General features: G+C 34.7%; 1 protein-coding gene across 2 annotated transcripts in view; it reads left to right on the top strand.

The window, feature by feature from the left end:
- Nucleotides 1-24878, top strand: part of Cftr (CF transmembrane conductance regulator) — a 183317-nt gene that overhangs the window by 150210 nt on the left and 8229 nt on the right. For both annotated transcript variants that reach the window (XM_087204598.1, XM_087204597.1), the window contains exons 22-24: nucleotides 3997-4245; nucleotides 11480-11635; nucleotides 23073-23162. In XM_087204598.1, coding sequence (XP_087060724.1) covers nucleotides 3997-4245; nucleotides 11480-11635; nucleotides 23073-23162 — 495 coding nt within the window. The remainder of the gene's footprint in view (nucleotides 1-3996; nucleotides 4246-11479; nucleotides 11636-23072; nucleotides 23163-24878) is intronic.

The raw sequence follows: 24878 nt of genomic DNA, 5'->3' as shown, positions 1-24878 counted from the left end.
GCCATGAAATCACATTTGTAAGAAATTTGACTTCAGCGTGGCTATTATTGAATTTATTTCCTATTGGGACACACATTTCACTGAGCAGAAGAAAGGATCTCCGCTAACCCAGAGATTTTGGCAGGTTCAGAGTAGAGATTACAGAGTGCCAAAGTATTGGGAAAGAGGGGGCATCTGTTGTCCCTTGTTCATGCTCCATGTCTCTGATTGACTGATGTTCCTATCTGACCAAAAAGTGTGTGGTCCAGGTAGATTGTGTCTACTTCTTGTCCTGACCTTGAGCTCTCTTTTGCTAAGTTTTCTCTCAGCTTCTTCTATGTCCTTGAAAGGTCAAAAGATTCAATTTGAGCTGGACATGATGGCACACACCTGTAATCCTAGCACTCTGGGAGGCTAAGGCATGTTGATCACAAGTTTGAGCCCTGCTTGGGCAATTTAGCAACTTAGTAAGATCCTGTCTCAAAATAAAAATTTAAAGGGGCTGTGAATGTACCTCAATGCAACAGCTCTGGGTTTAATGCCCTGTACCCCCGTCTCCTACATCAAATTCAACTTAGCTACCCCTTGGCACAACTCTTGTAATACACGGAAGTCTGAAGATGTATGAAATTATCAGTGTTTAGAAATATAAAGCACTCATGTCCACTTTGCTGGTCCTATGCTCTGCCAGGCACTGAAAGTTTCTCTACGGCATGCCTCTTTCCTGGACTTACCTTGGAATTGAGGCAGGGTTCCTGTGTGTTTTAAAGATCTCTGTGTCTACTTAGGCTAGAACCAGGGTTTGGTTGCAAGAGAGTAAAGACAGTACTCCCTTCTAGAAGAATTAGTGTATAAGCCTTCTAGTTACCCTCATTCATGGTAACATCACTTGAGTCAGAATGTGCAGTGAGGACAGTAACTGTCTGCAGCTATCATTTTTGCATAAACACTATGCATTGTGTTTGGCTTCTTTTTCAGAGACAAGGTCTTGGCTTTTGAAGCTTAAAAGCAAGTAGTCATATAACTTGAAACTGTCAAACTATCAGTATCTCCCTTGTTTCAAAAAACAATTTTTGAAACTTGAAAAATCAGAATTGATATTCTCTGCACTGGTTTGGATGTGTCTGCTCCTCCCAGAGGAAATGGAGGTAAAATGTCCAAGCTGAGAGCCTGTCAGATACAGGGAATTGGTTAGTTATTCATAGCATTATCTGGCCACATTGTCTATTCAATAATGGCATTTCAGTGGCTACGAAACTAACCATGATGCAGGTGTCTGCCCTGGCAACTTTTCTTCCTGTCAGAAAATGTTCTAACTCATCGATTTTAATGAATGTCTGCTCATATGTTATGGATGGGTGCCCATTGTCAAGAAATAACATGTACTTGGTCAGGGATATTTGAGCATTCTGGGTAGAACTATAATAATAAGTCTTAGGGTCACTTTAAACAACCAGAATAAGAAAGATGAAAAGTTGGAAAGTTTCATTTTCTAACTTTGCATTTTGCACATTTGACATTAGAATTTTGGGACTCACCCTCAGTGATGACTTTCACTAATGGAGAATATAATTTAAAGTACTCAAACATAAGTCCTTAGGCAAAAAAGAAAAATTAAAATTGGATATTATATTCCAATGCTGCTAAAATAGTGGTTTTGAGAATCTTTATTTTCTAATAACACAATTTTGAGTAGTTTAGAAAGCAATATTTAAATGTTTTATTAATTGGGAGCATTAAAAGGTGAAGAATTTTTGTTGTATAGCATCTTTCTTGTATAATAAAGTGCTTAGCAAAGACTTGAAATTCTTCACAGAATTGACATACAGAAATAACTATTTTATAAACTTTAGTAACCTTTGTGCATTACTTGAAATCATTTCAAGAGAGACATGCTATTCTTACGCAGGAGAAATACGAAAAGATGTTTTAAATACATTTGAACTAGTTCTCTATGATTTTTATCTCAGTGATAATTACACTTCTGATTTATCTTCCAAACCTGCTCTATGAAAGTTAATGACAGTGAAGTGCAAAAGAATGACAATTCAGAATTAATCAAGAATAATTGAATCAGGATTTAACAACCTCTTAAAGTCATTCATAATTCAAATTTTAAAATATTACATGTGGAAACAATTATAATTATGTCCATTTTGCTTCCTCTAGAGTTGCTTATGAGGGTTGTGAACTTTGGATCTTTTTTCCTTTAACAGTGGGTATAATTTTAAAGAATGCTCTGATATCTTCAATGACTATTGGAGATACTTTGAAGATATTTCCAAGGTGAAAGAAACAGAAATACAGAATCACTGGAAAGAAGAAAGAATTTTATAACCAGAGCAGGCTTGATCAGTGAAAATAGGCATTAAAATTGGAATTGCTAAGATGAACTTTCAATTTCCAATTAAGGATCAGTGTATAAACTCCTCTGCTTCATTCTGTACTAAAGATAAAGAATTTTTCCAATTTCACTTTTCAATAATGAAAAATAGAAATAATAGAAGCAAATGCCTGAAGTGTATTTCTGCCTAACTTTCCTTATTCACAAAGAATTGTCTCTAAAGTCTAAGCCTTAGCTATAAATAAATAATAAATTAATATTGAAAAGGAGGATAAAGTTCTTGACCAAATAAAGTTAACATCAATAATTACTATGTAAACTCAAAAAAGCAATAAAATTTTGTCCAGTAAGCTATTATCAGCTAGGAAAGGTTGAAGAGTTGATGAAGGATGTTAATTTTTTAAAATGGAAATTGAGAGAATTCAAAGTCTTCAAACCCTTTGTCACTTATTCATTTATATTTTCTCATTCATATTGTCATTCATTCATTTATTAATTGCTCCAATATCTGTTGAGCTCTTTACATGCCAGAGTGTTTTAAAAATCATACTCTAAATTCTAATAAATAAGTATTCAGAGAAGTGTTTTTGTTAACGAATTTAACTAAATACTTTTTTTAATGTTTGAGCTCCTTTATTGCTATATTCAAATGGGAAGGGGAACAAGGGAGGAAGGTGGGGAAAAAAGAAGGAAGGGAAAAGGAAAAAAGTGAAAATAGGAAAAAATGGAAACAAAGCTTTTGTACATAGGAAGGGGAGGAGGCTTGAGGGGGGAATGGGATTTAAAAAGATACATTTTATTAAGTGTTATACCAATAGAAATCTATAAATCAGATATTTAATTTTAAATAGAACCCTTAAGACACATTTCATTCCTCATTGGAAATTGATATTCAATTAACATGCATTAAAATGAAAATATTTAACTACAGATATATGCCATTGACTTTTATTTTTCAGTATGTGATATTGAATCCAGGGTCTTTGCAATGAACCATATCCCCGACCCTTTTTACTTTTTGTTTTGAGCCAGGTCTCACTAAGTCACTGAATTGCTGAGCTTGAACGTGTTCTCCTCCTGCCTCAGCCTCCCAGAATGCTGGGATTATAGGTGTCTGGCACCACACTTGACTTGCTAATGACTTAAATTTCAGCATTATTATGTTGTTACTTAAAATTGACTAAGCATCAAGAGTCCACTTACCACCTAGCTGATATATACAAATGTAGATAGTTATTAACATAGCTAAAGAGAAAGGCGAGACTTCTGCCATGGGTTTGAGGTAGGGTTCATTTTATTATAACATACCAGTTCCACAGCATTGTACAGTGCTGCTCATAGTAGAAAAACAATTTCCTTTGACATCATCTATTCTCTTAAGAATAGTGTGGCTATTCATGTGCGGCTTGTGTAACTAAGAATTAAGTGGTCATAAAAATAAATAGGTCTGTACCCATTTATATATGTCTGAGTTAATTCTCTTTGGTTAAGCTTTTAATTATATTCAATTATTTCCTGTTAGTTCATTGAAAAACCTGAAAAATGACTGAGTGAGGAGTAACCAGCATCATCACAACTTACAAGTTATGTTTTTAAGGAAACATCACACTAATTATGGCACTGTCTGTAGTGCTTAAACAAACAAAATTTAAACAGTGTTATTTTCATTTTAGATGCGATCTGTGAGCCGAGTCTTCAAGTTTATCGACATGCCAAAAGAAGGTGCACCTGCCAGGCCTGTCAAACCATCCAGGGATGACCAGCTCTCGAAAGTTATGATCATTGAGAATCAACACGTGAAGAAAGATGACATCTGGCCCTCAGGGGGTCAAATGACTATCAAAGACCTCACAGCGAAATATGTAGATGGTGGCAATGCCATATTGGAGAACATTTCCTTCTCAATAAGTCCTGGCCAGAGGGTGAGATTTAAACATTGCTTGCTTTGTTAACACCCTACTCAGTGACTCCCAGCAGCCTTAAGCAATGTGTTACTAGAATCTATTTGTAACACTATTATTATATAGTAGGACCAATACTAAATATACATATATCAGGTTGTTATTATATGAAGTCATTATATTTCATATAAAATCTAATTTGTAGAGTCTTGACTCTATTAATAGGCTCACTTAAAATATGATAATGCTTGCAGGATATCTAATTAATTGCTAGTTTATCATCTATAGATACTGTACAACAAACCAAAGCTGCATATTTTAAGTTTCCCATCTTCAAAATATCTTCCAATAGGATAAATAGTTTTTTTGTTCAATTTTCTCTTCTTCAATTTTATCTGTTTGAGAGTCTGTTACACAAGTGATACTTTTTTTCAGGTTTCTTTTTTTTTGAGCTTTCACAAAGATATAATTTTTTCCAACTTATTGACTAAGCAGAAATTATGGAAAAATAGTTACTTAGCAATAATTTTGTTACTTAGCAATAATTTTATACTTATTAAACGTAACTATGCATTATTTTGAAGTGTTTCTTATACTATCAATCCCATCACTGTGTTGGACACAGAGGGAACTTATATACAGATTTTTTTGAACTGATTCTTGGAGAAGTTTTTTTCTTTATTTCATGCACTATAAATAGTTTTACATTGTATTCAAATCCTTTCATCTGGTTTACTTTATAATTCTAGAGAAGAGTATTACATATTTTTATTGATTTTTAAAATTGAGATAGTGTAAAAATAGCCAGGTCTTGAGAAAACTGAATTTTAAAACTTAATCTTTTTGTGGTTCATTTCAAATAGAGATTTTAAAAAAGCATGACAGTTAGTAAAGATATTAAGCTACCATTATTAACACTGACATAGAAACAGACAATTGCCATTTACTTTTTGGAATATTTGATAAACATTTAATGCATTGACCCAAATTCTGTTTAAAAAAAAGTATAGGATAAGCAAAAAAGTACCATGCAAAATGCTTTAAAATGGAACACTGGAAATTTTGACTCATCTTTGTGTCTTAGGATAAATTCGTGTATCACTAAAATTAACTCTATTATTTTGTTATTGTTGTTCATCAAGAATGGGATTTATTTTTTCTATTCCTGAGGAAAAACAGTCTTAGACGGGCATAAGTGAAAAGATTTTACTTTTTAGATTGAATTTTCCCCTAATATTAGCATGAGTATATGTATAGGTTTTTAGGTTACATTAAGAGCCCTCATGAAATCTCTGAAATCTCTCATTTTTGTTTTGTTTTTGGAATGTGAGAAATGTTAATTATGCTTTGGAACTATGTCAAATTAGTGATTTGGCTTGGCTTCTCCTTTTCATTGGAAAAAGCATAATTAACCAGTCTGTTTTGCTTTGCACATCAATGAATACCACAGGGAGCTGAGCCTGTCTTTCTGGGTCACCGGGATGGATGCCAGAGGTGCAATCATTATTACAAATAATCCGTACAAATGGGTTGTTATAAAGCAGAATGGAAGCCTTGATGAATTATTGGCTTCAACATGGTCTAACTTTATCTATCCCTTTATTAATCCATATGAGGCTTTACATTGAAGTGGATAGTTTATAGACCACATTTAATTGGGTCATATTTTTGATCCACACTGACAATCTCTTTTTTAATTGATGTATTTAGATGTTGGCATCTAAAGTGATTATTGATATAGTGGGATTAATACCTATCCTATTTGTTACTGTTTTTACATTGTGGCTTCAGTTTTTTTTCCTCCCGTCTTAGAATAGTAATCTACTTTTTTTGCTTTTTTAGTAATTTCTCCAGAGTTTGTAACATACATTTATGACTAATCCTAGTTCATTTTCATTTAATACTGTATTACAGTTTTATGGGTTGTGCAAGTACTTTATAATGAACTATTCCCAGATCCTCTTGTCCCTTATATTCTTGCTAGGATTCATTTTATTTGTTATATATGTATATATAAAAATACATATAAGGGCCAGGGATTTAGCTCAGTGGTGCCACTGCCTGCCTTGCAAGTGCAGGATCCCAAGTTGGATCCCTAGTACCAAAAAAACAAAACAAACAAAAACACCCCATACATATGTATGATAAAATACATTGTTGCCATAATTATTTTATTTTATTTTATTTTATTTTTTTGCCATAATTATTTTAAACAGCTTTCTGTAAGATCAATTAAGAATAAGAAAAATTGGGCTGGGGATTTAACTCAGCAGCATAACACCTGCCTGGCCAGAGCGAGGTCCTGAGTTCGATCCTCAGTACAAAAAAAAAAGAAGAAAATTTATGTTCTCATTCTGCCTTCACTTATTCTCTCATATTTTTCTTTTATGTATCCAACGTTTTTGTCTTTATATACATAAAGTTTCTTTAAAAATTTTCATTTTCATTAGTATATGTTTGCAGTGCACAACGTGGACAGTTGCTATATATGCATAACACATCTTAATTCTTTTCACTTCCTCTTTTCCTCCCTTCCCTTCTCCCTCCTGCCATTTCTTGGACCACTTTTTGTTTTCATTTTTATATTTTATTGCTTCTAATGCTTCAAACCGTGGGAAATCTTTGGTAAAAATAAAGACTAAAAATTTCACAATAACTTTATACAAAGCTTTGCACAACAATGTTCTTCAATACACATGAAATAATACAGGAATGTTCAGAGTTCTCAGGGAGGAAATTACTGTACAAGATCCATAGTCCTTCATTTCAAAACAAAACTTCTTTCATAAATATTTGAAATATTTCCTAGGTTCTTACCACATATTAACATTTGTATTTCAATAAGTATGTTGAACTTTAAAGTATTTATATTATTTAAATAAAAATCAATAAACAGAAGTTCTTTTCCCTATTGCCTACTATAGCATCAAGTCACCCTCCCCCTCAATTCTGCTTATTTTACATAAAACTAGAGGGATGTAACTAAAATGAAAATCGGTATGGTTCATATTCAAGCCCTCTGTGAAAAAGAGGAAAATGTTTCATGTCTATTATGACACAGATATTTCTCTGGTGGTTTATTTGTGGAGCTCAAACTTGACCAGCTTTACGTTGATCTAAATGAGTGCTCAGCTCAGGACACAGCTCAAATAGCAGCAGTTCCATCAGCTCTCGGTCCACTTCTCACTTGCACAATATCAACCTGTTTCATTTTCCTTTTCTCTGAAGACCTTCTTTTAGGATTTCTTTGAAGACAGGCCTGATGACACTGTCCCTTCATTTTTGTTTGTCTGATAATTCTTATTTTGCTTTCACTTTTGGAGGACAATTTCATGGCATACTGAATTCTAACTTGATTTTCCCCCTCTCAAAACTTTAAATGTTTCACTACACTCAATTCTTTTTTAAAATTTTCATTTAAATTTTTTTTTTTTCGACAGGGCCTCATTATGTAGGCCAGGCTAGACTTGAATTCGCTATATAATCCAAGCTGGCCTCAAATCTGCAGCAATTCTCCTGCCTCAATCTTTTGGGTAGAGTTTACAGGCATGTACCACTAGCCCAACTCTCCACTCAATTCTTTTTCCTTTTTTTTTTTTTTCATTTCTTTATTATATAGTTTCAGAGAAGTTATGATTTCATCCTTGATTTTTTATAGACAATCTTTTTTATGCTCTGGTTTCTTTCAAGATTTTTTTTGTAGCTTTGAACATAGTATGCTATATAGGCTTTTATAGTATTTTTCACATTATTCTGCTTGGTTTTCTCTGAGCTCTCTGGTGGTATAGTATTTAACACTCCTTTGGAGAAATTCTTAGTCATTGATGTTTCACATATTTCTTCTGTTCCTTTTTCTCTTGTTGTTCTCTTTCCCATACATTAAACCACCCTTTTTGTAGCTGTCTCACAGTTCTTGAATACCCAGTATTTTTATCTTTGGTTTTTAGTGTTGAAAGTTTTTATTGATTCAGCCTCAAGTTCAGAGATTTTTCTCTCATACATGCAGTCTACTTATGAACTTATCACAGGCATTCTTCCTTTTTGTCACGTGTTTTTAATCTTTAGACTTTCTTTTGATTTGGTCTTAGAATTTCCCCCTTTTCTATTTACATTATCCATCTGTTTTTGCATATTATCTACTTTTTTCATTAAAATCGTTATCATATTAATCAGAGTTGTTTTAAATTCTAATTCCGATTTGTTCTACCTCTGGTTCTGATGCTTGTTCTGTGTTTTCAAGTTGATTATTTTATTTTTTACCTTACAATATGTTTTGTAATTTTTTTGCTGAAAGGTGGACATAATGTTCTAGATAAAAGGGACCAAAGGAATAAGTCTTTAGTAATGTAGTAAGGTACTGAGGGGATAGGGTAGTGGACCATGAATTTTAACAAGTGGTATTCTGGTTTTTCACCTCCTTAGGTGGGACAAGATGGCTAGACTGAGCTGGAGTTGAGTATTTCCCTTCCCTTAGGTTAGTTGGGCTCTGAAATAAATTTCTAATAAGGTAGACCTGGCAAATTAGTTTGTCTTAAGGGTAGGCCTGGTTAAAAAGAAGAAAATGTGTCAGTCTATATTAAAATGTTTGGTTACTTTCTCCCTGTTTTTGTATGAAGTATAAAGGAGTTTTCCTCTGACCTTCAGAGTGAGGACATGTAAGGCTAGTTGCTAAATTCACAACTCTTTGGAGGTCCCTGATGACTGGTCACCCCTGGAATTGTTTTGCTCCCAGACTCATCAATTTTTAGTCTCCATCAATTTGTCAGCTACAGTTTAGGCTCTCCCACTCTGGTACTGGTTCCCTCAGAGTTTTCTACTTGGTGATTTCTATTTGGTAAGTTGTGATTCTCTGTATCTGTTTGTCCATCTTCAGTTTTGGGAAATAGTGTTTTGACTGTGACCTTGCTTCTCTGGCAGAGCCAAGAAAAGTTATTGATTTTTTCAGTTTGCTTACCTTTATATTTGTTAAGATGGAATGACCACTTGCTAGTGGCACACTTGTCAGACTGGAATCTGGAAGTCCTGTTTTTTATTGTTTTATCCCTTTGTTTACCACATTAGGTAGCTCAATAAATTTTAGATGAATGGATGGATGGTGGATGGATAAATGAATGAATGGCTTAAGCCAACTTTTAGATTGTAGGCTTCCTTATAGTAGAAATTGATCTCTGGGATGCCATTCTAAGCAGTTCTCTTATGAATGTAATTTCTATGTATGGCCTTGCTCTTAGTATTGTAATGACATCTTGCTAACTGTGTTCCAAATGTATTTCCTACATCCTGAATTAAGAAAGAGATTCAAAATTGGTATACTGTTTTGGAAGACTGCCAGCCCAGCTGTGAGTTAATTACTCTTCTTGGTGAAAAAAAACCTTTTGAAAATTCAGGGTTTAAATAGAAGTCTCTTTAAAATTTTAATAAATTTCAGTGTTCTTGGCTATATGCAGAGCAAAAGGAAAAAAATCAATATTTGTGCAGAAAAATTATTCAATCTTCATATTAAAACACTTAGTCCATAGCAATTTAGGGAAAAGATGTCCTATTACTTTAGTTGCTCTTACTTGAACTTATGCTTTGAAAAATTTTATTTTCAGTGCATGAAGAATATAGCAAATACTTCACAGCTACTACTCTAAATGAATCTATTTTTTCTCTTCAATCTCAAATAGCTTTTTTAAAGATGCTTTTGATTTTTTGTTTACATTTCACCTTTCCCTGACTAGAATATCTAGTTTTTCCTTTCCTTTTTCTTCTCAAAATGGAAGCTGGAGTTTTAATTTGGAGTCATATTCTCATGATAAAACTGGACTTATCAAAATTGTTCAGATTGTATGCCCATTGTCTTGGGCAGCCTGTGGTTACGTACACAAATATTTAATAGTATTTCAAGATCTGTTATTTTTGGTAATTTTAACTGGTTTCTCTAGTTGTAGTCCCTACAAAATGCTGCAGTTTTCAGAAATGATTCATAGGAATATTAAGATTTCAGATCAAATCAGTACAAACATCCAAATGCCTCTTTGATTTGTTAAACACATATCCCATTTCTGTCTTGATAAAAATTGTTATGAAGTAGATGAATCATTCAGTTTGAGCTGCATAAATTTTATTAGTGATAAATAGATATATGGAAATAAAAGTTCAGTTATAATCATATTGTGGATCTAATAAGGAAAGGAAAATAATTGCATAAGTTTTCAATCTGTTGCAGTATTAAAATGACAAGTAAGACACTGTAAGGAATGTACTAGGACTGTTCTATTCATGGAGAATGCAATTACAATTAGCACAAAACTCAACATTATTTTACTGTCCTCATAATACTTCGATTTATCTTAATCCAAAATTCCAAAGGAGGAGTTGCATTGAAGTTACTAGAAAATATTGACTTGGAATTAGGGTGTATCTCAAAAGCTGACTTTGTTAGCTACAAACTAATGAAATTTCTTCCTATTGGAAAACTTGTCAGACATAATGCATCACCAATAGTTCAGTGATATGAAGGAAACTAAAAATTTCAATATTTGCTTTTGAAGGAAAGGCAGTATGGTCATTTATTCTGCTAATTAGAACCCTGATTAATTATGTAGAGATTTAGACCTCAGAATACTTTTTACCAGATATTCTTGATATGAATTTAAAACAAATCATTTTCACATATTGAATTCTTTTCTTCTCTTCCCCCTATACCTCACTTACATTGGGAACATTCAGATAATTTATACAGAGCTCATCTGCTCATCTATCTATCCATCCAACCATCCTTCTAGTCCTTCCATCTGACTGTTTTCCAGTCAATCCAAATGAGCACTTACTGAAAACTTTATATAAGCCAACCATTGTGCCAAAGAATGGAAAGCCAGATAGACCACCTACCTTTGGTATACTTAGATTCTTGGGGTGAAGACAAGTAATCTCAAGAAAAAAATAAGCAAAATAATAACCAAGTATAATTAGTACTATGAAGAAACACAACATTGTGTTATGCATAACATTTGATTGATTTGGTTTTCACAGTTGTTGAAGAGAACAGACATTTTGGAAAGTCCCATAATAGAGCTCTTATGATGGCCAGGAAGACAGTCATTGTCATTATTGGTTCCCAACTTCTCTAAACACTTAGTTTACTAAACACTTAGTGTATGCCAGATAAGTATAAACTCTAAAACATTTATTGTACTCTATGCACTGGTTCTATGAAATAAGTATAATATTTGCATGTCACAGAAGTCATTCCATCACTTTTACCCAACAGGTGGGCCTCTTGGGAAGAACTGGATCAGGGAAGAGTACTTTGTTATCAGCATTTTTGAGACTGCTGAACACTGAAGGTGAAATTCAGATTGATGGTGTGTCATGGGATTCAACAACTTTGCAACAGTGGAGGAAAGCCTTTGGAGTGATACCACAAGTAAGCAAAAATATGTAGCCAGATAAACGAGCAGCTGAAGTATATTTTAAAAAATTATTTCTTATCAGGGATGGTGGCACATGCCTGTAATCCCAGCATTCAGGAGGCTGAGACTGGAAGATTGCCAGGAGTTCAAGGCCAGTCTGGAGTACATAGCAAGACCCTGTCTCAACCCCCCCCAAAACAAAATTATTTCTCTTTTTTGCAGTGCTGAGAATCAAACTCAGGGTCTTGTGCATGTTAGGCAAGTGCTCTATTACTGAGCTATCTGTGCATCCCCAAAATGACATCTTTACCATTATTTGACATTTACACTCAAGAAATTCATATTACTCTGCAAAATACATTTGTTATGCATTGCTGTCTTTTTTCTGCAAAGCCAGAAAAAATGTCATAGGAAGAAAAATCTCTTTAAAAATCTCTAAAAGTTTGGAATTCTGTGTGACATAAAATTATTTAAATGTTCCAAGTTTTAATAATTCCCAGAAGACACGTCCTGTAGCAGGAGCATGGGGCTTTTGTTTTTTCCAGCTTTTTTTTCTGCTTCAGTGGTCTGAGCTCCAAGTTAGCAATCACAGCAGGTTGAGAAATGCTTTGTAAGACATAAAAGATGCTTCTAAAATAACAAGCACTTGGAAGCATGAGGTAGTAGAATTGAAAATAGAAAGTATAATGATTGTTTTCTATCTTTGGATAGGAAGAACCATGTCAGATTAATCTGTAGGTGTTTTGTTTTTCACAAAGAATCTTTAGCCTCACTGGCTTAATATCTTTCTATCTGTGTTACTGTGCAAGTAGACTTCTTGTTCATGAGGGAAGTAGTAACAGTTACCAGTGTAAGAGAATCTAAATGAAAGGTATTTTCTGTGTTTCTGTTGACATTTACTCTCATCTCTATGGGGATTTTCATTGCTTTAATGATCATTTTTTCCCCTTTGTACCAAAAGCCACTGAATCCATTCTACTAACGTGGTTCCAACAATTTTCTATGTTTAACACAAAATTAAAATCCCAAAAGCATTGCTCAGTGGACTGACTACAAAGCTAGACCAAGAAAAATGCTTGTATTTCTTGATTGGCCTTGTGAAACATTTGTTACCTTCAGCTGAGACACTAATATATATAGTGTAACTGCTAAGCTGATGCCTTTAATTTATTTGTCCAAATTTGTCCATGTTTCCAGAAGCTTAATCTTGGCTGGAGTTTTGAAAACACTATTATTTTTCCAAAAAGAACAAAGATATTGTCAGATGGTCTAAAGATAAAGAAACACTAGAAATACAAGTATCCCAAGGTGATAGTGTTAGGCAAAATAAAAATGCTAAAGAGCATGGAATAGAATTTGGTTGCCACAGAAGTGTTGTGACTCAGTTTAACCTGCCTTCTGGGTCCATTTTTAACAATAATGAAGCTTTGGGTTTTTTTTTATTCTTGTTCACACAAATCTGTCCATTAGCATAATCCAAGCTCTAAAAGTTAATTTCAATTTCACTAGGAATCTTTTAGTTTATCTGCCATGTGGTTGAGAGATTTTTGTCTTCTTGCAAGCTCTACTTAGGAACCTAAATATTAAGACCTGAAAGAACCAAGTAGGACAGAGCTATGAACAAATTTATCTTGCTTTTCTGTTCATGTGAATCTTTCAGACTTGTCTTTCATTTCCCTCTCCTATGGCTTCAAGGTTTATATAGACTAAAGAAGTACTTTCAGAGATTCCTTCAGAAATGTTGCAGTGTAGGTGGTTCTCGTGTGCAGGTGTATGACATTGGTGTCCGGGAATGACTCTCAGGAGCACAAGTACATCTGTTGGCACAGTGTACTGTTTCTTCAGTGACATCTTTTGAATATTATGTGAATGCTCCAAAGAGAGGAAGAGAACAAACTCATACACTTTTGATGTCTAAGCTAAGGGATATTTATTTTTCTTAGAAAGTTCAAATTAAATTTTTTTTTTCGCTGTCCTGGAATGTTATTTTAAAAAAAGGAAGGAAAAGGGAATGAAATATCCAAGGAGAGCTAACTTTGTTTGCTTTTTCATCCCTTTCTTTCTTCTTTCTTCCACACTTTGCAAGGGTATGGTTCTGAAGATCTCTGACACTGAACTGTCGTAGGCAGCAAGGAGGATTGTAGTCAGAGTCCTATCAGCTTAAGCAATTCCAAACACCAAGACTAAAAATTGATCATTAGTATTGAACTTTTAATTCATGAAAAACAGACAAATAATTTTTAAATGTGTGTTTAAAACTTCGTTTACAAGTCTGAAAGATTGCAAGCTGTCTGAGGGAATGTCTAGGCCTATTTTTACAATAAGAGTTTATAATATAAAAACAGTCTATGTCCACACCTGACTCCTACCACAGAGATGGGGCATCCTTTGCTCTGAGAAATATCAGATAGGGCCAGAACATTGTTTTATAGATATCAACAATGAAATTTGAGAGCCCAGCAGTTCTCATTCACTTCAATAGTGATTAACCATGGTTTTGCCGCCTGCTGTGCAACCGTAAGGACCCAAGCTTGATCCCCGGTACCCCCCCCCAATAGTAATTAACCATTTAATAATTATTAAACACCTATATGCCTAAAGTTTTAAATATTACAGATTCTGTAGTTATGTGACACTTGTCCTTGAGGTGTCCAGTGAGATCCCAGTGCTACCTATCAACTTCTAATGAGAAGCTCAAAATCACACTCATAGTCCTATCATAGATCTAAGGAAGAAAGAATATGACAAAAATGATAAATTAAATATAGACAAGTTTAGAAATAATTTGAAGCATGGGCTAGTCCAGGAGTGCTGAGAGTAATTCTGAGAGGAAGTCTAGCCCCAATCCCCTATTGTGACCATTTCTAAAGGAAAGTAAGGTTACTTTCCTTTGTTCTTACTCCCACTGCCATGCTCATCTGCTCATCTTTCTTCTCATTCCTCCATTTGAGCCAGAATTGAGCAGCAATATATGTTTAAGGGTGGAGAGTTATTCCTCCCACTTATTTAATTTATATTACATTCAGTCACCACAGAAGCCAAATTGCATTTTTTTTCACTTGATATCCAGTGCTGGAGTCTAGTGCCTGTTGCAGTGACACATGACCAGCTCTGAGAACTCCCTGTAGGCTCAGCTGTTTCCACTGAATGGAAGAGTTGAGGAGTTGGCTTTGGAGAAGAGATTAGTCATTTATTTTTTCCTGTGGCTCAAGAATTGCTCTTTATACCATACATGACATTAAACAAATATCAAATATTTGCACACCCTTTCTTAGTAGTGAACAGTTTCTTAAGAGGGAGATCATTGTGTTTAGTCATCTCAGACACATTTTCAGTATACAATGAATCTGACTGTGCTATATTGGCCAAACTATGTAACCTCAGTACCTCAGCTGTTTCATTTGTAATGCAGGAGAAAAGGACTTAATGACTTCCAAGGGCCTTTCAGCTATAGAGATGAGTGTACAGAAAGTTCAAACAGGCTGAAAAACAGTTAAACCACATACTGGCACCAGTGGAAGCAAAAAAGTTCCAGACCTTATTTGTAATACAGGAAACATCTGATTGATTGTATGAAATTGAATTCTGACTCAGTTTGTTCAGTTAATCTTTCCTTGAAATAAAAAGAGTACATAGTTCATTACTTTATACTAGACAATAAACTCTAAACAAAAGCCCTACAGATTTCTGAATAGTAACAAATTACCACACCTAAAACTTTTAGATGTCTGTCTTACAGCTTTCTTCCTTCATAATTTTGAATATATTTATATTTTAAATAAAATTAATATATCTTATATATTTGGTAAATACTGTACTTTGTATAAATTATCAGCATTCTGAATAAAAGTTAGACAAATCATTTCTTAGGCAGTTATAAAGGACCATAAAAGTTTTAATGGGTTGTTACTATTGTTTAAAAACTGTAATACTTGTAAGCATTCGAGTCACATGTTAATAGAACTATACATCATACACACATACCCTTCTGAACCAAAGCAAAATGTACCTTGCAGAAGCTATTCTTTAAACTGGAAGAAAAATAACATGCTGAATTCTGACTTTGACATTTTTTACTCATACTTTTTATCCACATATCCACCACTCATTTGTTCTGGCAACATTTATTGGGCTGTACACTAGGTGCAAACTTTGTGCTTACAACAGGGTACACATCAAAGTTACAGTCTTATAGGAGAGATGGACTTTAGAAACAAAATGCCCACAGAGGTGTATATAACCTTATATTCACAGAAGCCATGAAAGTCTAGGAGTAATGGGACCATATTTTCAGAAGCCTTATTTGGTATTGAGGATCAGAAAATGTTCCCTAAAATGAAATACAATTTGAAACCTGAAGCATGGAGTTAGCCATGAGAAGAGTGTAGAACTTTTTTTTTTTCCCCATTAAGTTTATTGGTACATTTTAGGTATAAAATACAGTTACATTTATCATTGGGTATACCATTATGTGAGTATCTTGGTTCTTATTTTTTCCCCTTCCCCTGCCATCGCTTCACCCCCTCCACCCTTCCCTATTTGCAAAGACTTTGTTTCCATTTTTTTTCCTTTTCTCAAATTTTTTCTTTTCCCTTCTTTCCTTTCCCACTTCCCCTGCTTCTTTAGATCTTTACTTCCTATTACACAATATCAATTATACATTTTTAAAATTAAGATATCAAGATCTAGGAGATATTATCACAGATTTTACAGAATTTAAAAGGATATAGAAAGCATATTACAAAAATCTGTTTTGAAATAAATTTGACAACTTCTAAGAAGTACCTTGGAAGACAAATTAATGAAACTAACTCTGGAGAAAATGTAAAATTTGAATAGCACCTATTAAAGAAAGTATATTTCTAGCTTTAAAACCTACCTATATGACAACAACAGGCTCATATACATTTTAACTGATAAATTATATCAAACATTTAAAGCAGAAAATAAAGGAACACTTCTCCCCTCATTTTATGAAATCAACATTGTGCTAATCCTAAAACTGGATAAAGATAATAGAAGAAAAATATATGAACATAGATAGAAATTTGTTTAACAAAACAAACTATTAGAAGTCAGAGCTGGCAGGATGTAGAAAGTGGTTTTATTATAGGGATGGCAGTGTTGGTTCAGCATTGGAAGATCCACCCCCAGAAGTCATCATTTTAACAGAGGAAAGGAAAAAGCCATATGATCCTGTCACTAGTTGGAGAAAAAGTATTGGACTAAATTCTACAACTGTTGATGGTAAAAGCTATCAGAAGACTAGAAGTAGAACAGAACCTTCTCAACAGATTAAAGACATGTACTCCATACTTCCAACAAAAACTCCTTCTATGAATGGAGATGATACAATGCTTTCTCCCTAAAGTGGGGAACAAGGGCATATATGCCTACTCTTCATCTGTCCTTTAGACTTTGAAACATAGGTCTAAACCAAAATAGTCTGGCAATAAAATGACACAATTAGGATAGGATTGGCAAGGTAGAAGCAAAATCCTCTAGGAGCCCCTAGAATTTGTATTTGAATTTAGCAGGATTAGAAAACCCAAGGTATAGATATAAAAATTCAGGTCTATGTATACTTGCTATAAATGAAGAATTGGATATTGAAATTTAAAAGTTATGTAAGAGTACAAAGGACCTAGAAAAGTAAAAAGAAAAAAAACAGCGTTGGAAGACATTTAGTGCCTAATTTTAAGACTTCCTCTAAAGCTACAGTAATCAAGGCAGTGTTGGTGTAAGGAAATACATGTAGATCATTGGAATAAAACAGAGAATCTAGAAATGGAACCACACATATATGGTCCACTGAGTTTTGAAAGATTATTTAACATTAACATTTTATAGAATATAAACTCAATTCAAGAGCTGAGGAAGAGATAGTGTTTTCAGCAAATGGCACTAGAACACCTGGTATCTGTAGATAAAAAATTAACCTTAACCCTTTATTTCCATGCATAAAAATAATTTGAAAGGATCTATGAACCTAAATATGAAAGACTAAAACTATAAAACTTTAAGAAAAAATTGTAAGGGAAAATGTTTATGAATTTAGGGTAGGCAAGAACTTCCTAGGATACAAAACACATGATGTATAAAAGAAAAATTGATAAATGAGATTCTATCAAAATTTAGAACTTTAAATGACATCATTAAAATGAAAAGTAGTCCTTAAACAGACCATATTTACAATGCATATAACCTATGACCAGAATATATAAAGAACACTTACAGCTCATTAATAGACAACCCAATTAAAAAGTCGACGCAAGATGATAAATAGCCAATACAGCACAAGGAAAGATGTGCAACACTAGAATCAGAAAAATACTAATCAGTACAATAACAAGATGGAATTATACACTCATTAGGGAGATGAAGTTACAAGTTTTAAAAGCCTTGTCATGACTTTTTTTTTTTTTTTTAGATTCTCCCCCTTTGCATTTAATTTGTCACGCCCAACAGATTCTTTCTGCTGGGCTTCCTGGTGTTGTGATCCTCATTGTCTTTTCCTAGGATATTGTCTAAAATTTGTTTTAGTGGTGGTTTGGTATTCATGCAGTTCCTAAGGTTCTCTTTATCATGAAAGTATCTTATTTCTCCATCAATTTTGAAAGATAGTTTTGCAGGGTACATCAGTCTGGGTTGGAGGCTATTTTCCTTTAGGGCTTGAAATACATCACTCCAAGCTCTTCTTGCCTTGAGGGTTAGCATTGAGAAGTCTGCTGTGATTCTGATGGGCTTTTCTTTGTATGTGATTTGTTTCTTTTATCTCACTGCTTATAGAATTTTGTTTTTCTGTTGGGTTTCTGGAATCCTAACAACTATATGCCTATGTGTAGATTTTTTTTTGATCAAGGCTAGTTGGAGTCCTATATGCCTCACTTATCTATATGTCAAGTTTTCTCCCCTGCTTGGGAAGTTTTCTGCCATCACTTCTGTGAACAGTTTTTTTTTATGTCATCTGCACTTTCTCCTGTTTCTTCATTGACTCCAATCAGTCTTATGTTATTCTTCTTTGCATCGTCTTGAAGTTGCTGGATTGCTTTTTCGTGGTCCCTTACAATTTTAAAGCAATTTTTCTTTTCCAGGTCACTAATTGCAATCTTATCTTCTATATCTGAAATTCTGTCCTCACTTGGTTCATCCTGCTGCATAGACTTTCAATGGAGTTTTTATTCTCCTGGAAATCTGTTTGCATCTGTTTTATGGATTCCATTTGTTTCCTGTGTTGGGATTCCATCATGTTCCTCAGCTCCTCAATTTTGTAATCTGTGTCCTCCCTAGATTTATTAATCATGTCTTGCACTGTGGGTACAATCTTTGCTGTTATCTGAGAAATTATTTCTGATTTCATTTTTTCCAGATCCTCTTTTCTTGACAGTTCAGGGAGTATAGGTGGTTGAGTATCAGATTGTTCCATCTCATTCCCTTTTGGGTTGCTTTAGGTGATTTGGAAGTCTGTTTTTGAGGCTTGTTTATGTCTCTTCTCATTTTCATGGTGGTGAGGTCTGCCCTAGGAGTGGTGAAATGGCAGGGGGCGGGGAACCTCCTCCTGGGCACTGGGATTGGCTCACCTCTTCTGCCCTGGGAATGGTGGAATGGCGGCAGGGGAGCCTCCTCCTGGGCGGGAAGAGTGTGGAGCTTGAAATCCCAGGCAGGCAAAATAAAATGTGAAAAAGTTGAGGAATTGAAAGAAAGCCAGTGTGGTTGGAGTAAAAAAGGAAAGGGAGTGGAGAAAGGTACTAAAGGAGCCAGAAGAAATAGAAGAGACTGAATCATACAAAGTCTTATAGGCCATTTTAAAGATATTACATTTTTCACTGAGTGTAATGGAAAGTCCTTGAAGCTTCTCAAAGATTGAAACCTAATCTATAGTTGTAGTGAATTGCTTTGGTTGCCAAATGAGAATGGATCAGAGGGGAAGCAAGAATGTAAAGGAAGAAATCAATTAGGAGGCATTTGCAGTAATCCAGAGAGAGAGAGAGAGAGAGATGCAATGAATGCTTACATGAAAAGAAGGATCCAAAAATATGGCAAATGTATAAATTTTAAAATTTTATTGTAGTAAAAGACACATCACCATTAAAACCCTCATAAAACTCCCCCTTGCTTTGAATATGTGTTCTTGACACTTTCTAAAGCATGTATTTTGTGTTTATTGTATGAGTACATTCTTGTAGTGCTTGATATTTACACTCATCTTAGGAAATGGATACATGTACTTAACATATCTTGATTCTTTTTTATTCCCCTTCCTCTTCCCACCCATTTCCCTCCCTCCATCTCTAGATCCCCTTTCCCCATTTTCATTATTATTGTTATTAGTTTTTCTAGTTTGTGTTGTGGCATATTATAATTACATTCATTGTAGGTAGTTGGTACATGTACCTGACACATTTTACATCTTTTTATGCCCCCCACCCTGACCTAGAACTCTTCTTTCATGTCTTTAGTTGTGCTGTCATGGCTGTCTCGTTCTGAGTTGATTCAAAACATTTAATTTTCATGGTCATTTTTACTTTGAGGAAGATTCAGAAGTTTTGTGATACCAGAGCTGGTGAGAAAGGTAGATGAAGACACACTGTAATGTTTTTAAGAGCCTGCTTTTCTGTTAAATGACACAGGGCAGTGACATTTACTATATTTTTGATCACACTTTATAAAGACATGCATGAAAGAAGACTTCCAGAACTGCTTCAGAAAGTGATACAAACAATGGGATATGTGTGTTCAAAGCAAGGGGAAATATTTTGAGGGTATTAATGGCAATGTATCTTTCAGGGTAATAATTTTTAAACATTTACTGTATATTGTTATCCCACTTCCTATTGATGGCTTGGAATATTAGATGGCAATAAAAATCAAGAAATAAATGGATATGACATATTGTTTAGGAAAAAATTCATAGGATTCATGATTAATTTCATTTAGAAAGGTCAGGGAGAAAGATAAGTCAAAGATAACTCTCAAGTTCCTGGATTGAGGAGATGAAGGTGTGCCATATGCTGAGATGGAGAAGCATAGAGGTGGAGGAGATATGAGTAGAGAGATAGCATTTCCCGTTTCCCAAAACATGGAAATGAAAGAGGCTGTGTTTCTGCTTGTAGACGTACCTATCAAGCCAAAACTATTGTGTCACCCTAGCAAGCCACATTGCTTTTAATTGTTGTGTCTACTTTCAAGTCATACCACCTTTGGCCTCTACCCACAGCCTTGCAAGATAATGGCATTATTCTATTTGGCCAAAGTAAACATTTCTATTGTGTTTGTATTGAGTGTGTAAGTCTCCTTGAAAGCTACAAAGAGTCCGTAGCCCATATGCAATCCTTTCAACTAAGACCCTGCTTAGGAAGCGGAAGGAAATCTTTTCAAGAACTGAACGTGTGGCCGGAGGGGTGAATAACAGTGTTTAAATAAAGATTATGCTCCAGAGACACTCATAAGGGCTGCTCCTGTCCAACCTTTAATATTTGCTGGTTCCAAATGGGATGGGTTGTGGGCCTGGCCCACAAAAGACTTCGAGCATTTTGCTGTAGTCATGAGGGACAGAGGTTTGAAGACATGCAGGCCTGAGGTTGAATTCCAGTATCTACTTGCCAAATGATCTTGGGCAAGTCACTCAACTTATTTTCTAAGCTGTACTTTCTTGGAGTGCAACAATAAGATTTACCTCATTAGGTTTGTTTGGAGATGGAAAGAGACAACACCTGTAATCACCCTGTCCTAGGGCGAATCATATGATAAGTCTGCCATAAGCAGGAGCTCTGTGTCCCAGCCTCTTAGTGGAGATTACTTTTCTGAAGCATTGAATACATGGTTAGCTGTCATAGTTCTTATTTCCTGTCCTTCTCCATACTGAAAACTTTTAAGCAACTACAATGATAAGAAAGCTTTGTAAAGAACAGTAAATGACAAAATTCCCTTGGCACACTTTTGAGCTTCAGGCACCAATAAACTTGATTGCTTAAATTACTAATTGACTCACACTCTCGGGGGCACCTCTTATTTAATTCTCTAGTTTATCAAAATTTTCCATAATGCTCTTTGTTCTACTCTCTCTAGCTTATTTAGACATTACTTTTATTCACTGAGAAGCATAGAGGTGGACACACAAATGCCCACCAACATATTTTATGATCCTATGAGTTATAGATTAATCTCCTTTCCAATGCTATAGAGCAATGAAGATACCCCATTAGGAAGATGATTTTAATGTCGGTTGAGAAATATTCATACAAGTCTTCTTTCTGGATGCTCTGTCTAGAGAGTTCCTGGTGTATTGGGCAGTAGCATTATTATCTAAGTCATAAATTATGCCCCCGAGAATGAGGTCACCCATATGACCATCCTCGACCTTGCCGCCTTGGTGAGGATACTCTCCTGCCTGAAAGGTACAAACACCATAACCTGGGGCCAACTTTTCTTCTGTGGTTATTACTGACCTGGTGGGCACTGAGAAATCTCTTTCCATTGAGCAATTTCTCTCCATCCAAGGCAGTTTGTGAAAATTGAGGCTTCAAGAAATTCAGTTCTAAATCTCCTAGTGAGTGTTATCAACCAAGAGCAAAAGAAAAATTATTCCAGGCATTAACATCAAAGTTATTTTTTCAGTTCACCATATATATGAGAGGACTGAGTACTACTTAGTGCATTCCTTAGGGCATGAGCATTTCCCAAAGCAACAGTGAAGTTTTTAAAGACATGTTTTTAAGTATAAAGGCAGATTTAAGTAGACAGTAATGCAGCAAATAGAATGTCTCAGTCTGCTCCTTGGAGGCAATTAAACTCATTTTTCACCTCATCAGAGCAGTCTTATCTGCCTTCCTTCTATAACATGCATCCAGTTAAGAAAGTGTTTGATTTCTTCTCTTGCACTGATTTCTAAATTGTGACACTTCCCTGTGGCTGTCTGGCCATGCAAGTAGAGGTATGCCCTGGTTTATAGACCCTGTGTATGTATGAGTTTGACTAAGTATCTGTAAGCTAAATCAATTTCAAAATCCATAAGGAAGCTAGGTTTATTAAAGAAATCCAAGAAAAAATATATTAATAAAATAGGAATTTGCTCTGATAAGTTAATTGTAACTCATAAACTTATATTTTTTTTAACTTTTAAATTGCATATTATATTTACTTATTATGGGGAATATTGTTAGTACTGAAAAATTTTTACTTTCCCGCACCATTCAATGAACTCAGTTTCTTTATCATAAGGACATTGGGATTAGAAAAATGTTCATAAGAGATTTAAAATGTTGCTATAATATTTTTTCTTGAAAAATACAAAGGCAATCTAAATTATTAAAATTTAGGAAAAGTGGATGGTAGACACATGGGTGTGTGTTACATTGCTTTAAATATTTTTTCTGCTTGAAATATTTCACAGCAAAATAAAAATAAATAGTTTAGGTTATTGATGTTTTTTTCTCTTCTTTATTATTATAGAAAGTGTTTATCTTTTCTGGAACTTTTAGAAAAAACTTGGATCCTTATGAACAATGGAGTGATCAAGAAATATGGAAAGTTGCAGATGAGGTAAGATATTAACTGGAATAACTTTTAAAGAGATAACTTAGGGCTGGGGGTTTAGTTCAGTGGTTCCCCCACCTGCCTCACAGCACAAGGTCCCAAGTTGGATCCCTGGCACCAAAAAAAAAAAGAGAGAGAGAGATAAATATATACACAAAAGAGTGATTGTCATAGCTGAGATGATTTTCCACATGTACTTTTGTGTGTGTGCATATACATGTGTGTAACTTTAAAATTAAGTACCCTAAATTTACCCAGAGCATCCCATTCTTTGGATTAGACCCATTTATTTGCTCAAGTGGACTCAGGGCCATTTGTGTTACTGTAACAAAATACTGTGGACTGAAGGAAGTCTGAGGAGTTCAAGAAAAGGCATTGGCAGATTAAGTGTCTGCTGAGGGCCTTCTCACTCATAATTAAGCATGTTTTTGCTGTGTCCTTACGTGGCAAAATGGGCAGGCTAGCCCTCTGAAGTCCCTGATAAGGACACAAATCCAAATTTGGGATTGTGTAGAGTCCTCATGACCTAGTCACCTCCCCAAAGCCCCACATCCTAATATCATCACTGTAGGTGTTAGGCTTTCAACATATGTATTTGGAGGAGTTATGACCATTTATTCTATAGCTGGTCCCATAGATGCATTGCTTTGGCCTTCTTCCATGCCCTCTCATCCACTCCCTCTGGATCTTGAAGCCATCCCAGCATAAGGAAGAGGCTTTAGTCTGTTATGATATTATACTCTGGGAAGCACAGGTTTAGCACAAAAGGATGATGTTTATTCCCGAGCACATATAGGTGACTGTACTTAATTCTGGAAGTTGCTAGTTATCTGTTTTCAGAGAATGTTACTACAAGCACGGCCAGGCAAAATGCCACATGACCTAGATGAAGCATGTGCCATCTTTTGAATTCATTAGGATGTCATGCAGGAAAAGTATGGATTAAAATGGAATCAAAATTCCTAAATAATAGCCTATGTTTATGCAAAAATTATTCATAATTGAAAGCATTATACAGAGAAATTTGGTGGGGGGGGGACTTGAGTGAAATTCTTGTGTCCACAACATTCTATATGTAAACTAATAATTTGTGAAATATGGGTATCATTTAAAGAAAGGGGAACATAATTTGTTCTGTTTTGTTAACTCTGGATTTTGCCAAAATAGAATCATGAGACCCAAGAATATTGAGTCAAAAGTCTTAGAGAACAACTTGATTCTATTTCTTGTACTTTTGGACCTTGTAGCCCAATTTATGTTTATCCTAAATGTTCCTCCCTTTTGCACCTCCCTTCAAAGTAGACTTTGCCAGAAGCTTTGAAATATGTCAGTGCTAAACACTTACCAGTTGAGTGCCCAACCTTAGCATGCCGCTCATAAAATGTCCTTAGATTAACCATTTTCATTATCAAAGTTTCCTTATTACCCAACAAATTCAGCTTTAAAGAAAACATTAACTAAATTGCAAGTGACACATTTTAAGATCTTTGATGTGACTTCATAGGGTGAACTGTAGGAACACAGTGTGGTGGGAAAAGACTTGAGAAGGAAGACATTGGACTTTATAAAAATCTGCAAGTATTGCCAAGTCACAATAAAACGTACAGGAAAGTAGGGTCATAAAATAATTTAAAATTTGAAAAGACATGGTTAAGACTTTAAATACCAATACAGTACAGATATTTACATGTCTAAATTTTTATTTGATCAATCCATATCTAG

The sequence above is a fragment of the Heterocephalus glaber genome, unplaced genomic scaffold, assembly GCF_053883595.1.
Source record: "Heterocephalus glaber isolate CG9 unplaced genomic scaffold, H.glaber_assembly_v1.0 deba00000546, whole genome shotgun sequence".
In the NCBI taxonomy this organism is placed as follows: Eukaryota; Metazoa; Chordata; class Mammalia; order Rodentia; family Bathyergidae; genus Heterocephalus; species Heterocephalus glaber.
This window is presented reverse-complemented; position numbering and strand designations above follow the sequence as displayed.